This window comes from Polistes canadensis, unplaced genomic scaffold (assembly GCF_001313835.1).
Source record: "Polistes canadensis isolate GaletaPanama2010 unplaced genomic scaffold, ASM131383v1 scaffold_40, whole genome shotgun sequence".
In the NCBI taxonomy this organism is placed as follows: Eukaryota; Metazoa; Arthropoda; class Insecta; order Hymenoptera; family Vespidae; genus Polistes; species Polistes canadensis.
The window spans coordinates 579,510-594,846 of NW_014569587.1; the positions used below are offsets into that span (position 1 = coordinate 579,510).

General features: G+C 28.7%; 1 protein-coding gene across 1 annotated transcript; it reads right to left on the bottom strand.

Annotated features, from left to right (window-relative positions):
- On the bottom strand, positions 1-9,536 carry LOC106784781 (myosin-IIIb-like). The gene is made up of 17 exons (XM_014744649.1): positions 9,300-9,536; positions 8,250-8,584; positions 7,501-7,782; positions 6,782-7,366; positions 6,276-6,667; positions 5,857-6,185; positions 5,247-5,753; positions 4,853-5,139; positions 4,420-4,694; positions 3,962-4,332; positions 3,423-3,545; positions 3,044-3,297; positions 2,513-2,721; positions 2,291-2,371; positions 636-803; positions 357-378; positions 1-93 (listed from the first exon to the last, which is right to left on the bottom strand). The coding sequence occupies exons 1-17, from the start codon at positions 9,313-9,315 to the stop codon at positions 82-84; spliced, it is 4,248 nt and encodes a 1,415-aa protein (XP_014600135.1). The 5' UTR covers positions 9,316-9,536; the 3' UTR covers positions 1-81.
- Positions 9,537-15,337: the final 5,801 nt, after the last annotated feature.

The following is a 15,337-nucleotide window of genomic DNA, read 5'->3' on the forward strand; positions in this document are numbered from 1 at the left end:
TTGAAACGCGAAGAGTCGACTGCAAGCGGTCTACCGTACGGATTGCACGTTCTAATCCGCACGTTGTTCCCATGCAATTCATTAGTCCTTGTACTGAAAGCATGAATAATGTTTAAGGTTTTACCTAACGTGTATTATTTCGATCGTTGAATTTACATAAACGAATGATAAGATACTTGTTCTATTGATTTAGTTTATCTACTACACATATTAAACGACACATATATATTTATATGTATATATATAAATATTCAAATCATTATAAACAGAAAATGTGATGATAATGTGTAATATATCATTCTAAATGAACGACAAACGATGATCTCTACTGATGTTTTAATTTATTTTTATTTTACCTGGAAGTTTGCCATGATACCTCTGATAATGAATAAAAGATATAAAACGGATATTATTAGTTGAATCAAATTAAACGATAATTAGATTTCGAGAGATCTAACGAGAGTTCAGAAGACATTTCGGTCAACAACAACAAAATAATTATTTATTTAAACGTACACACCAAAACAAAACAAAATTAATCGATTAAAAAATATAAGTAGAAAAATTGAAACACATTATTATCTTAACATAAAATCGAATCTGGAAAAGATATACTTTATAAATATAAATAATACCTGATGGATTTTGCAGAATCGTCGTTTTTTTCTGACTCGGCCGGATTCCTCAAAGCTTTGTGCCAAATTTCGGAAAGATGTTGTTCCGGTGCTACCACAAAGTCGCCTTGAGCTGCCAAACGTTCCATCCTCTCGGCACTCACTTCCAGAATCTGACCCGTTCGACTCCTATTTGCCAAAGAAAGACAATTCATTAAATTATCCTTTTGTAATTGAAGCCTGTGCCAAATTTAATCCTACACATGTATTGTATGCAAGAAGACTACTCATTTAAATGACACAAAATATGGATTTTATTCTGAAAAGCATCCAAATATTCGATTCAAATCAAAACTACACAAATTTTATACATACATACTGTACACACATCTATATATATTTAATAGAAATATCTATTATATCTACTGTACACATCTATGCAAATATGTATTTGGAATATATACAAAGTGTTCCGCAAGTAGGTTCATCAAACAAGTATACATGTGTTTTCTTTTTTGCTAATAATTTAAATAAAGATACTATAAGCCTATACTTTTGATTTATTTTACATATTACTTTACGATATTATTTGATTTTGTTTTTTTTTCTTGGCTAAACGATTGTCCAGGCACCCTATATATATTTTTTTACTACGTGGAATTTTTGGCAAAAACCAAGGACACTATCTTCTTAAATTGATCAATAAAAAAATTATATATATACAAACATATTTAATAGAAATACTTATATAGAATATATTTGGCAAGAAACGAATACGATATTTCTTGTTAAAATTATTTCACGAAAAAAGAAAAGAAAAAATATAAACTACCAAACGTGGATTGAATTCACGCTCGATCGAGCAAGCGTAAAAAATGAATGCACACATAAATATTATTAATGAGATGCACAACTGTTCGTACAAAATTTGGCCAGGATCCAAACGATTCTTTGAAACGATATACCCAGGTTATATATTTCTACGGTTATTAACTTTAATGGCTCTATATTTTGAAAGATTCTTTTAGAGAACATAAAAAAAAAAAAAAAGACCTATCGCGCACAACAGCCCGTTTAAAAAGCTTTAACATTGTTTCCGTGTAAAAATTTGCAAGGGAAATGAAATAAAGTAAAAGGAAAAGAAATAGCCGTAAAAGTTTCTCATAATGGTATATAAAATTGTTTGAAATTTTGTAACTCAACGCGAGGAATATAATTTATTTTAAAATGAATTATGGGATGTATATATTATGTATATCAGGAGTGATATTTTGCATTTGATGTGTTATCATTTATAATTTCTCAATTTAATTCGAAATAAATAAATAATGTAATATTTATCATTCAATTTTTCGGATATTTATTTTAATAAATGTGTTATTAAATCAATTTTCATAAATATCTATCAAAATATTTACCAATATGAAATATATTTGTGTATCTGATTAGAAAATTACTCCTAATATATATAATTTGTATGCAAAAATTTTTTTTCTATACATTTGCATTTCATGCAAGTCTTCAAATAAGCCTAAATAACGAGCACATTAATGTACATATAAATATGAATTTAAAAGGAAAAAGGTGGGAGGGGGGGGGGGAGAGGGACACTTGTTTATCGATGATAGGTGAGAAAAATTAGGACAAAATACGAGTAGGGGGAGGGGGTTAGGTACCTCGCTGAAGGATGAAGGTCATTTTCTAGCTGTATCAACGGTGAGTCCCAGCCAACTTCGTCTTCTTCGAAGTCCGAACCACTTCCGATGCGAGTGCCAAAAGCATTTAAAAAATTGAACGATCGAATTTCCGATTCCAGTCGTAATTAAAGAAATATTTATATCATCTTATCTCTATCGTTACTTAGAAAAAAAAAAGAAAACAATCGTTATATTATTTACCTGCTCATTTCTTCTTTCAATTCACGATAATATTTAACGGTCTCTTCGTTTTCCGGTTGTATACCACTTCGATATTGCAAAATTGGTTGGACCATGTTAAATCCTTCAGGACGTACGTAATCCGTTGGTGGTTCTTCGATGTCATTTAATCGGACACTCGGTTTGTTACGTCGAAGATTCTTATGTATTTCTTGATTCTTCATGTGTACCTGTTTTACATTATTATTATTTTTAATTAACTCGTGCATTTTATATTTATACGTATATATAATTTTATATTAAAAATATATATATTATTTTAATAATAAATAAAAATTAAAATATTAATATACAATATATATAATGAACAGTACAATTTCTATATAACACCTTTTGTGAAGATAAATTGTAATAAATTATATTAGAACACAAATGTTTCAATAATTTTAAATGGAAGTCAAATATAGGAAACATGTTTATATAAAACTTTTTTCCTCTGTTCATTTCTATATTTATTTCAATATATATTATGTACGATTTTTGAAAACATACGTTTTGAGAAAATTGAATGAGATCAGCTTGTCTCAATTTAGGATGAATCGGATCTTTCATAGGTGGTGTTATATGTACTTTTTCCTCTTTCTTGTACCATCTTTGTACGATAAATGCAACATCCTCTTCTTTAACACCTTCATCGATTAATGCTTTAATCGCGTCCTCTTGATTCTCGCAATTATTTAAAATTTTCTTGAAACGTTCTTCTGATTCGACACCAAAACGTTTGCGAACAGAATAACCTCTGAAATCTGTAATATAAAATGATTATAATCACAAATTGAATTATTTAATATAACATACAATTTATTTTCATTCATTCGTTATAAATTTATTTAATTATTCTCAATTGATAATAATTAACAACATTTCTTACGACTTTGTATAATAACAGCAGCGTCGTTCTCCTTCGAGTTTTCCGAATGAAAAATTTCATTTTCATCATCATTCCTAACCATTTCTGCTCTTGATTCTCTACGCAATACCAAAGTTTTATCATCTGAAACAAATGATCATGTTTAATTGATAATCTCTATAAAAATGAATCGTCGCAACCCCATTGCACCATCATGGAAAATCATTTAAATTAAGGATTGTACATTTTTTGCTTTTTTAATATTAAACAATGGAACAAACATTATTATTTATAAAAAATTTTTAACATGAAAAAGTATATTTATTGAAGATAATTATATTAAAATGCAAAAACTAATATTTCCAAATATAAAACATTGTTTTGTTTTGCACACAAAATTATAATAATCATCCGTTTCAACGATAACAGTATTGCAATTATTTAATTCAGAACTTTTACTGATATTTAGCAGAATTATGTCAAACGATAGAGTGTTAATTGTGCGACATGAATTTAATTACGTGTAACAAAACAAGAACAATTAATTATTAGTTACTAACTTTGAGCCCTTTCCAAGATGGTAGCCTCCTCTTCTTCTTCACGTTTCTTTAACATTTCCTTTTCAACGTGTTTACGTGTTAGCCAACCTCTGATATGTCGTTGAAGTGTTACAACAGAAATAGCAAACTGCCATTTTTGTTTGTTGAATCGAATTTTTGCTAACCATCTACGTACGCAAGCTTGAACCATAATGATCTTCTTCAATTGTTCTTCATACATTTTAGATAAAAATTCAACGTGATAATATTTTAAAAATACTTTTGTCTTGCCCAAAGCCCAACCATCCATCTTTAAACGTATCAACAATAATCTACAATTGTCACGATTGGCTACAACTCGTTCGTCGTAACCAAACGCAAGGAAACAGTATCTAAATTTATATACAAAACAAAACAAAATGATCAATTTATTGTATATATTAGAATTTTAATAAAAATAAAAAACAATCAAGAGTTACCTTTTCAAAAATTCGTTGAAAGGTATTCTATGGGAGAAACCACTTTGTCTAATACGAATGGTCTCCAAAACCCCAGTATATCTCAATTGTTTAACAACCTTTTCCTTGTCAAAGAAACGGGGACTTTTCGAATCATTTGGTTTGATACATCTGACAAATTGGGGAGAACCCGAGACCATTTTTTGTAGCAAATCCATCAACGAATAACGGAAATAAGTTGCTACTGTTTGCTGAGCTCTAGATTGTGATGCTAAACCACGACTCGAGTAACGTTCCTGAAACAATTAATAGAATAATGTTAAAATAATAAATAAGATCAACGTGAAAATAGAGAAAATGTTTGTCCGAAAATAAATAAAAAAATGTATAACTATGAGAAAAGAATTAATTTTATCGTATGAAAAGAGATAATTCATGAAATTTTCGCTCTTACTTTTGTATTTTGGTTAAATTGCGACAACTTTCTCGAGTCTGTTTCATGGACGGCCGAGTAGAGGTTACCGGTCTTGGTGATCGGACACTGGAACAGGAAGCGGACCATATCGAACTGAGATTGTCGTACCAGTTGGATTACTTCAGGAGGCAGGAAGTTTCTATTTTTCTCGAGGAATCCTTCGGCTTGGTAAACTACACGTCCAGCGAAATGATGAACCGCGAAACAAACTGCGTCGGATTTTGGTCTCACGTAGAATTTAGATTTGATGTTGTTGTGAAATTTTTCTGTTAATATTAAACGATAAAATAATAAACACTGATTTAAGTTAAATATTAAAATAATTTAAAAAAAAAAAGGATTATTTTATATATATATATATCAGTATTGTTACCTATCAATGATCTATTTGTTGCCCGTGGGAAACGACTTTCTTCGTCCAGGAGTGCCAACAAACCCATTGGTTTGCTCAATAACATATCTAAAACCGGTCGGTTATCTGAAAACTCAACTAGATCAACCGGTATACCTTCTGCCATATATTCCTGTTGTTCCCAAGTGAATATATGCTGATTGAAATAATATTGTATCTGTTCGTTGGCTATATTTATGCAAAGTTGTTCGAACGAATTACGTGGGAAATTCTCGAAACCAAATATATCCAATAAACCAATAGCCAATGGTTCGTAATTGGGTGAACGATTGAAACACAACAGGCAATTTATTTGATTGACCATCCAATCAAATAGTCTACCGTAAAGTCCTTTAGCCATGGCATCTCGTGCTGCACAGGCTTCGGTTACTGTATTGTTTCTTGTTATCGTTTCACCTCTCGTCATGACTGAGTTTGATGTTAATGCCTCTAATAAATCATTCGGTTCGACACCCAGCAATTTCGAAACTATAGATAAATCGGTTAACATAAATTATATATATTATTTGCAATAGTATTATTATCATAAATATACGATTCCCAATAGGGAAGGATAATATAGAAAGTTTACCTCTATCCAAAGGAGCAGTATCGATAACTCTACTCTTGTTATCCGTATTATCTTCACTGGGAACTTCAGCAAATTCGATATCCCCTAAATGAAGTATAGCTGCCAATACACCATAAACCGTATCCACTTCGCTATCACGAAAACCTAATACCTTGAAGCCAACTTTCAATTGTTGAAACTTATCAACGTTATTTTGAGAGTGATGACTGCGGTCCATGAGATATCGATGATGTTCACGTAAACTGTGATCCAAATAAAATTCTCCTAAACGATCGTCGGCCGCTAAACCGTCGTACATGTAATAAAATACATGGAAATTTCGTTCCCCTCTGAAAACGTAACGCCAATAAATTGAATTTTTAACGCATTACTATTGAAATGAAATAATAATAATATTATAATAATGAAAATTAACTTACTCGGCTTGAGCAACCACTCGCGATTGTTCCAAAAGATAAACTGAGATTCTTGCACCAGTGACCTTGCCACCTTTAGTCATAGTAAGATCCAAATATTTTCCAAATCTAGATGAATTAGCATTGATACCAGTAGTTGCGTTCCCAAAAGCTTCCATAATCGGATTTATCTGTAAAATTCTTTCCTCCAAATTACGATTAGGTGCTTTACTGAGATAAACCAATTGTTTTAACAACAAATTGGCACTCTCTGTTTTGCCAGCTCCCGATTCGCCGCTTATCACGATTGCTTGATTTTGACGTTGATGAAGGAGCGCTTGATAAGCTGCATCGGCAACGGCAAAAATGTGAGGTGGATTATCTGACCTAGCTTGACCCTTATATCTTCTTTGTTCCTGAACAATGAGAAAAAAAAAATATATACATATATATAAACAAGAAAGTAACATCAAGATTTCACAAATAATTAATATTAAAAATGATTAAACCTAAAAAAAAAAAAAACTTACGATTCCAGTATAGAGACCCAAATTGGTAAAGGGATTAACGGCAACAAGAATATCACCGATGTAAGTGTAAATCTGTCCCTGTTCGTAACGGTGTTGTAATTGTTCAACAATGGCATCTTCGGATAACATATCCAGTGCCGCCAAATCATCCATATACATTTTTTCTGGCCTTGCTTTACGATCTGTCTTTAATTTACCATGTTTCGTTGTAACTTCGGGTTGCCTTTGAACTCTACCATCGGTCCTTTGTCTACGAATTTCGGCAGAAAGTTCTTCCCTTATTTCATCCAATTGATTTTCGATATTGGTCAACAAAGGATGTTCCTTAAGTTCGCTAGCAAATGGTCGATGTTCGAGATCCTTAACCAGACATTCAGCAATGAAATCTAAAAGTTCTGGATTATGTATATCAGGATTTTTCAAAGATGGCGGCGGATTTCTAGGTATTTGAAAGAGAGCTCTCATTGGATGAAGTTCCGATAGTGGTGGATCACCCTCGGCCAATTCGATCGCCGTTATTCCAACCGACCAAACATCACATCGCGAATCATACGAGGAATCCAATTGTTGTTCGCAAGCAATCACCTGATTAAATAAGAAAATTCTTTATCCGTTAGTTTTCATTTTAATTAACTATATTATCATCTAAATAAATTGGAATTATAAATACCAGAAACAAAAATTCTTTCGATAATATAATAATAAATAAATATATATACCTCGGGTGCCATCCAATAAGGTGTTCCAACAGAAGTGTTTTTCCTTGCTAAGGTCTCAGCTAAATGCGAGGAAACCCCAAAATCTACGAGCTTAACTCGGGCCTCTTCCGTTAACAAAATATTATGACCTTTGACATCCCTATGCATGCAATGATTACCATGAAGATAAATCAAAGCTTCGACGGTTTCACGAAGTAAATATGCTATCTGTCTATCCGTTAGACGTACAGCACGTTTTTTTAGACCCTGTACGAGATCGGTCACCGAGCCTCCTGTGCATAACTGGAACAAGATTCATTAACTTTTCACGCGGTTTGCCTTTTAACGTAAATCACACATACATTTCTTCCCCCTCCTATGCATATAATTATTACAGATTAAATTATATACTTTGTATATAAAAGAAAATTTATTATTATCGTGTCGAGAATATTCAACCAACGTTGATTATATTTAACTACATAGTCTTATGCGTTTCTTCGAAAGTAAACTCTGATTTTATTCTACAATAGAGACAAAAAAAGAAAATTTATCCTAAACTCTAATTACTTTTTTATTATTATTCATCTGTTTTAAATGTGCACGATAATAGCGAACGTAGTTGGAACAGAAAAAAAAAAAAAAAAGAAAATATATTTATGCGAGATAAGACGCTGCCGATTCGTTTTTAAAACGCATTTTTTAACTTTCGTTACTAATTAATTAAGATGATAGAATAAATTATAAATGAAACAAAATGTATTACCAACCTCCATTACGAACCATAATTGATCCTCCTCTTGGGCTGGTTTTGCTCTTTTCAAAAATAATCCATGAAATATTGGTATATTAGGATGCAAACTTAAATCACGTAATACGAGATATTCTTCCTCGATTTCTTCTATATTGTCGGCTACATTTTCAAGTATCTTTATTGCTACTTTATTGTCAGTTTCCTTGTCGTATGCTGAATATACTTCCCCGTAAGTACCTTCACCTATAAGTTCCTCCAAAACAAAACGATCTCCCGGATCCGGTATTATATCGAAGTTTACGTGTTGACTTAGACCATGATACGCCATATTGGTCCCACCTCCGGTCATCTCTATGTAATTACAGATAAAAATAGGAATAGAAATAAAGGCAAAAGTTAAATACAAAAAGAAAGACAAATAAAGATTTATAATAATTTTTGATCATTTTTATTCTATGATTTGATCAATGTATTTTCTATCTTAATTTTATATTCTGTGATATAATAATAATAACATTTAATAAACAAGGTGTTCTTCTCTCGTTCGAATAAACCCAACCCCCGATCATGCGAATTTTTGCTGTTAATAATTTTTTTCATATTTATACTTTTCGTTAAATATTTGTCATCGAATATTTCATCAGAGTTAAGAGAACGTAATATAATGTTCGATAAAAAGAAAAAAAGAAAGAAATATAATTTCATATACTCTTTTATATATTCTCGACGTAGTAATATATTATCAAAAAAAAAAAAAACTAAATAAAAATAAAACAAAATCATCGGAACAGTTGACCTAATTATACACCGTGACAGCTTTCAACCTTCGAAGTTAATTCGTTACCGTATAAAGATCTTATCTATTTTCGTTATTAACATATTTTTCGTTAGTGTGTCATTTTGAAAAATAACTCTCGATGAAAGACGAATAAGAAATTCATCTTAGGTCCCTCGCGTTCGAATGATTAAAATTCGAAAATAATAATACATTACATTAATTACAATTGTTGAATATTATTTCAACAATTATAAAAAATATTATGTTCTTTTTTTTTTTTATACCAACCGATTATGTCGCCCATTTTTACAACGAGGGTTTGACGTATTCACAAAAAAAGTAAAAAACAAAAAAAAAAAAAATAAGGGAGAGAAATAAAGGGGGAAAACGAGAAGAGTGAGAAGAAGAGGCGAAAAGGAAAAAAAGAAAATGAAACAAAACAAAACAAGACAATTTGAATATATCAATGAAATAAAATAGAATATAGTGTTAAAACACACTGTGTTAGTTTTGCTGAACACAAAATACGACTGGGGAAAGTCTTTCGTTCTCTAACCAGATAGATACCTGTTAGTCCCTTAATGAGATTAGATTTTATAAGACCGGCGCACTTCTACGTGGCCCTCAGAAATAGGTCTTGCGAAAAGAGGATGGATGGTGTCACGTGTCGATCCACCTCTTGTTCTACATCTACTTTTTCTACTTATTTTACAATTTTCTTTTCTATTTTCTTTATCAAAATTAATTTTGATATTTCATTTATTTCTTTATAATTCGTTTTTGAATGAATCATAGTTTTACGTATGTTTTAATTTAAATGACACGTTAAAATTTAAATCACATCAATTTCTACAAGAATCACATAGAAATCATCATATTGTTATTATATATATATTTCTTTCTTCGTTAAATTAAATTCATATTATAATGATAATAGAATTATTTATCTGTTAATCGATATATCTATATATTAATATATTGTATAATATAAATAATATATTTTTGTCATATCATTTTTCCGAATGAATATAATAATCATTTCTCTCTTATATAAACACTTCTAATGATAATATTCGTTTTTAGATTAAATCTATTTATATATTTAGCCTATATATATATATATATATATATAGATATATTTATTTTTAGTATTTCATTAACCACAAATATATTCTACGCCATTGTACGAAACCATACAAGAGTCTCGAAGCCAATCGTGGTTTCGCACGACATTTTCGTTATACGGAATTGGACGAGACATTTATAGATCAAAATTAAATCTAACATTCGTGCTATATCTCATTTACAATTTTCAAATTATAATGTAACACCAAAATATTAAATTCAATCTTATATTTGCGTAAAGGTGACAATGAACTTGTTCGTTTCTATTTTTCTTTGATAACAAACACACGTTAAATTATCCTAAACGAATTATACCAATCAATGATCGATGATAATGAAATGAAATTGATTTTAAATTCAAAATTTAACGTATTGAAAGATTATTTATATTTATTATATGTAAGCATGTTTTATACAGTGATATATATATATATATATATTCTACTTGTAATTGTTCATTTATTTTGTTCTCTATTTGTTTAATTTTTAAACAAAATCTAAAATAACAATGCTATGTGCAAAATCATAATCGACAACCTATTATTTTATAGAAAATTAATTTCAAAGTCAATATTATCATGAAAACATAATACGTCAAATTTCGTTAAAATTAAAACAAACGAATATAATTTATCATTTTAAAAGATATATGATTATTTATTATATTATAATAAATTCTAAGAAGCCATATTGATAAGCATTTTAAATCTAATACGTATATTACCCCTTTCTTCCATTGAATTTATCGTAACGATATAGAAAATGATGCTAGAGGTTTCACGTTCATCGCATTTTCCAACCAACGAATTCAATCGCGTAAAGTTAATCTTACTTGATCCTTGACGTTAGAGAAAACTATGACGAATAAATTTTGCATAGAGTCGAAGGCATTTAAATCGTTTTACTATTTTAAGCGTTCGAGAAAGCGTTAAAGATTAGGTACACAACGCGTGTATATAGAATTAATTTTAAAGACAGAATCTTTTTACATATGCACAATTTTTCTTTCTTTCTTTCAACACTAGAAAAGATATAAATACAAAATAAAAGAAAAAGAAAAAGAAAATAATTCTTTCATTCTAATACAAAGAGTCTATTAAAAAGTAGTTCAACATTTAAGAAAGTATTTTCCTATGTTATTACCATAAGAACACGTTATACCAACTAAACGTACATAGGATCGATGATCTATGAGACGTCAAGGTTCGTCGACTCCGTTAGGTTTTCTAACTTTAAMAAAAAAAAAAAATAAAGAAAAAAAACGAACAAATATCAAAAACATTCATATTTCTTTTCAATTGAAAAATAAACCAAAAAAAAATAAAATAAAATAAAAACACTCGCATATCAAATCTATAATATTTACCATTATCGAGAAAAGTTCTCATGCGAAACGATTGATCTTGATCTTATACTACCAATACCACTCCCCCTCCTCCTCCCCTCCCCTCCTCACTTTATCTATTCGATTGCAAGCAAGACTATGTAAAAATATAAATCGTTGAATCTTCGATCGATTTTAACATAGTTGAAATGCTCGAGAGAATTCTCAACCTTATAATTTAAACAAAGAAATAAATCAAAATAATGACAAAAATCTAACTTCACGGATCGATAAACCTTTACCTCCCCCTTGCCTCCCCCCCTCCTCCCTCATCCCTTCTTCTAAGGTGTTCAACGAATATCGATCACGTGTTCATGGAGGTATTAGAGCGAAGAAACCCAACGTGAAATCGGCTTAAAGATCCAACTGCAAAGTAATGTCTTTCTTTCTTTCTTTCTTTCTTTCTTCCTTTCCTTTTTTTTTCCCTTTCTATCTCTTTCTCGCACGATAAAAAACATTAGACCATTCGTTAATATTATTTCTATGATATTTTTTACTATTATGATAAGATTTTAAATAATAAATTGAAACAGGTTTTTCCTTTTGGTGTTCATTTCTTTGTAAATAATAATAATTATAATCAAATAATAAATTTGTGATATATGTTATTATAATATATTACGTATAAATGATAAATTTGTATTATTATGATCGTTATAAATGAATTCTAATTTTTATTAATGTCTTTTATGTAAATAATACAAAATTAATGGTTAAATATATTACGATAAACGTGTTGACAATGATCACGATGACAATTTGAATACTTCTTTATGCGTAATTATTCGCGATATTTTCTTTTTAAATTAGCATACAGATAATTAACAATTTTAATTTTAATATTTATTATAATAATAAAAAAGAGATATAAGAGTGAAAAATATTTATAAACCGTACGTCTAGGTATTCAAATATTTTCAACATTTTGAAATTTACGAGAATATATTATAATTTTCATTATAAATTAAATGCAATTTTGAAATAATAAATAATAATCAAACATTACTATTTCTATGTGATAATTATATTCATATAAATCACAAATAACTAATTTTAATTAAACCTATTTATTAATCCCCATATTTTAGAAACGTATATATATATATATATATAAAAAGAGACAAGCGTATGTAAATACATGCAAATATATTATAAGAAAAGAAAAAACAATTTAACGAAAAGAAAATAATCAAAAGTTTAGTCACCCCTATTGGTAGAGAACGTGATTTGAAACGTGAAAAAACTTTCACACCTTGTAGCAATCTTTCGAGCAATTTTTTCAAGTAATGATATATAATGTACATATATTATGTATAATAAATGACGTATAGTTTAACCAAACGGAATATCTTCGAACACGATCCTATGACGAACTGAATGAATCTAAATAATAATCTGAACACATGGGTTTCTCGATCATCTAATTTCGTTTATTCGATCCTTTCAGCGTGACGTTGTAACGGTACGATGCATGCTATCAATGACCACAAAGCCGCACCCCTTTTTCAATGATTATATTTCTTTTTTTTTTTTTTTTCCCTTTCTCTATTTATTATTTCTCTTTCGATGCATGTATTATATTATTATAAAATGCAAGGCAAAAGAAAAAAAGAAAGAAAGAAAGAAAAAGAACTTTTAATTAGAAAGAATTTTTGCATTAATTTATATTCTCTCACTAGTGTGTGAAAGTTCATTAGCATACTAAATGCGACATAATTAATGTATAGCAATATTATTAATATATGTATATTTGCATTTAAATCATAAATTAGAAAAGTCATTATATTGAAAATAAATATTTATCTGTCTGTTTATATCGATGGGAATACAATTTATTTTCATTTTTTCCTTTCTCTATATTCTCGTTGACAAAAATATCTATTTATTAATTATTATCTATATTATATCTCCTATTGTTAATATATATATATATAGGAAAGAAAGAAAAACATGAATTAAAATGAATAATGTATCATATAATACGACACGTTATTTCATTAAAAATAATATGTTTTGTTAGTTGTTTTAGATATGAGATACTGATAATTTGAATATTACTCATACTGTCAAAGATATATATCTGTAAACAGGTGAGGTCCTTCAAAGGTATTTGGGTATAGTAAGTATTTGCACCTGCGACTTCGTAGAAGTGTGTTAATGCCATGATAATACGAAGCCCTACTTTCCAACCTTTGACCGTTGCTGGCCATTCTGCTGACCGCTTTCATTCTCGTTATGGTCGAATGTTCCTATTTCAATTGTTTATCTCGTCGTTAAATCTTTTCTACACAAAACTATATATATATATATATATATTAATGTATGACTCATAAACTGTTTTAGCAATGAGTTAAATTCCAAATAAAATATTTTAAAAAATACACCACAATAAAAACATTTAATTCTTATATATTTATAGTAAGAGAACAAAAAGTATATTGTTTAAATAACTTACACACATACATACATTATTAGATAATTATATTAAACATATATTTTAAGTTCTGTTCTATTAGAAAGAAAATATTTAATAAATGACAATATTCAATACGAGTAGGTAATTTTGAGATTGTGTTTTTTTTATTTTTAGCAAATATTTTAAATATTAAAAATGTTTGTAATAATAATTTACTAAATTTTATATCATATTTTCTTCACTGTTTACAAGTTCATTATTTTTTTGTATTTCATTAAGATTTTACATATCAATTTTCTTTTCAATGTAATACGAATTAATTTACAAAAATTGAGTTAATATTTTTCTTGTTTTTTTTTTTGTCAAATTCATAGTTCACTAAAACTTTCCTAGAAGATCACAGGTTTGTTATTATTAAATGCACGAAGTATTCGATTAATAAACTTTAATTGTATATTTCTCGTTAATTATCTTTGTAATTAGTGTCGAGTAACTCTTTTCATTACTTTTGTTTCTTTATTTTTTTTTTTTTTTTCACCATCTTTTACTTTTCATTCGAGATAAATAATTTCAAAGAAAGGACAAATAAAATATCGTATTAAACAATGGTATACGAAATGAAATTAGAAACGGAATGTCAAGATCATTTTCTAAACGTCGCTAACGAGTTCAAATGTACTATATATGTATGTAAGTAAGTAAATAAGTAAGTATGTAAGTATAAAAATATGTGAATACGTATGTAAGTATAGTTAACTTCGATTTCCCGTACTAATGAACGATTCAAGAGATAAAATCATAGCAAAAAGTGAACATTACTACCAAGCAATAGAAAATGAAATGTCATTGACTAAACACATTAACAACTAAATCGTAAAGAACATTTTCCTCAGGGGGTTATTAAATAAATGTATAAATTATTTTTAACTCTATTTTTTATAACTATATATTAATGTATTTAAAAGTTTTTCGTTTAATATATTATTAAATGATATCGATCTGTATCGATAATCTAATATCGACATCAATTCAAAACAGATTGAATTTAGTATCTAAAACTTCACGAGAGATATATCTAATTTCAAACGGTAAATAACGTCTCTACCGGTTTTGATTATGTAATAAATAATAAAATAAATTAATATCTATATACCTTCCTTACCATGACGCTTTCAAATCATAAGAAATATTTTTTAAATAAAATTAAATCTCTATCGTAGATTGTCGTAGATAAAAAATATAATCATATTTACTTGAACGTTTAGTTATTAGGGTTGAGATTATAATGAGTTGATGTTAAACACCTGTTTTATATGATCAACGTTTTTCAATCATATTACTTTGCAATCTAATATACATTTCATTATGATTTTTATTTAAATTATTTTTTTTATACTTTTA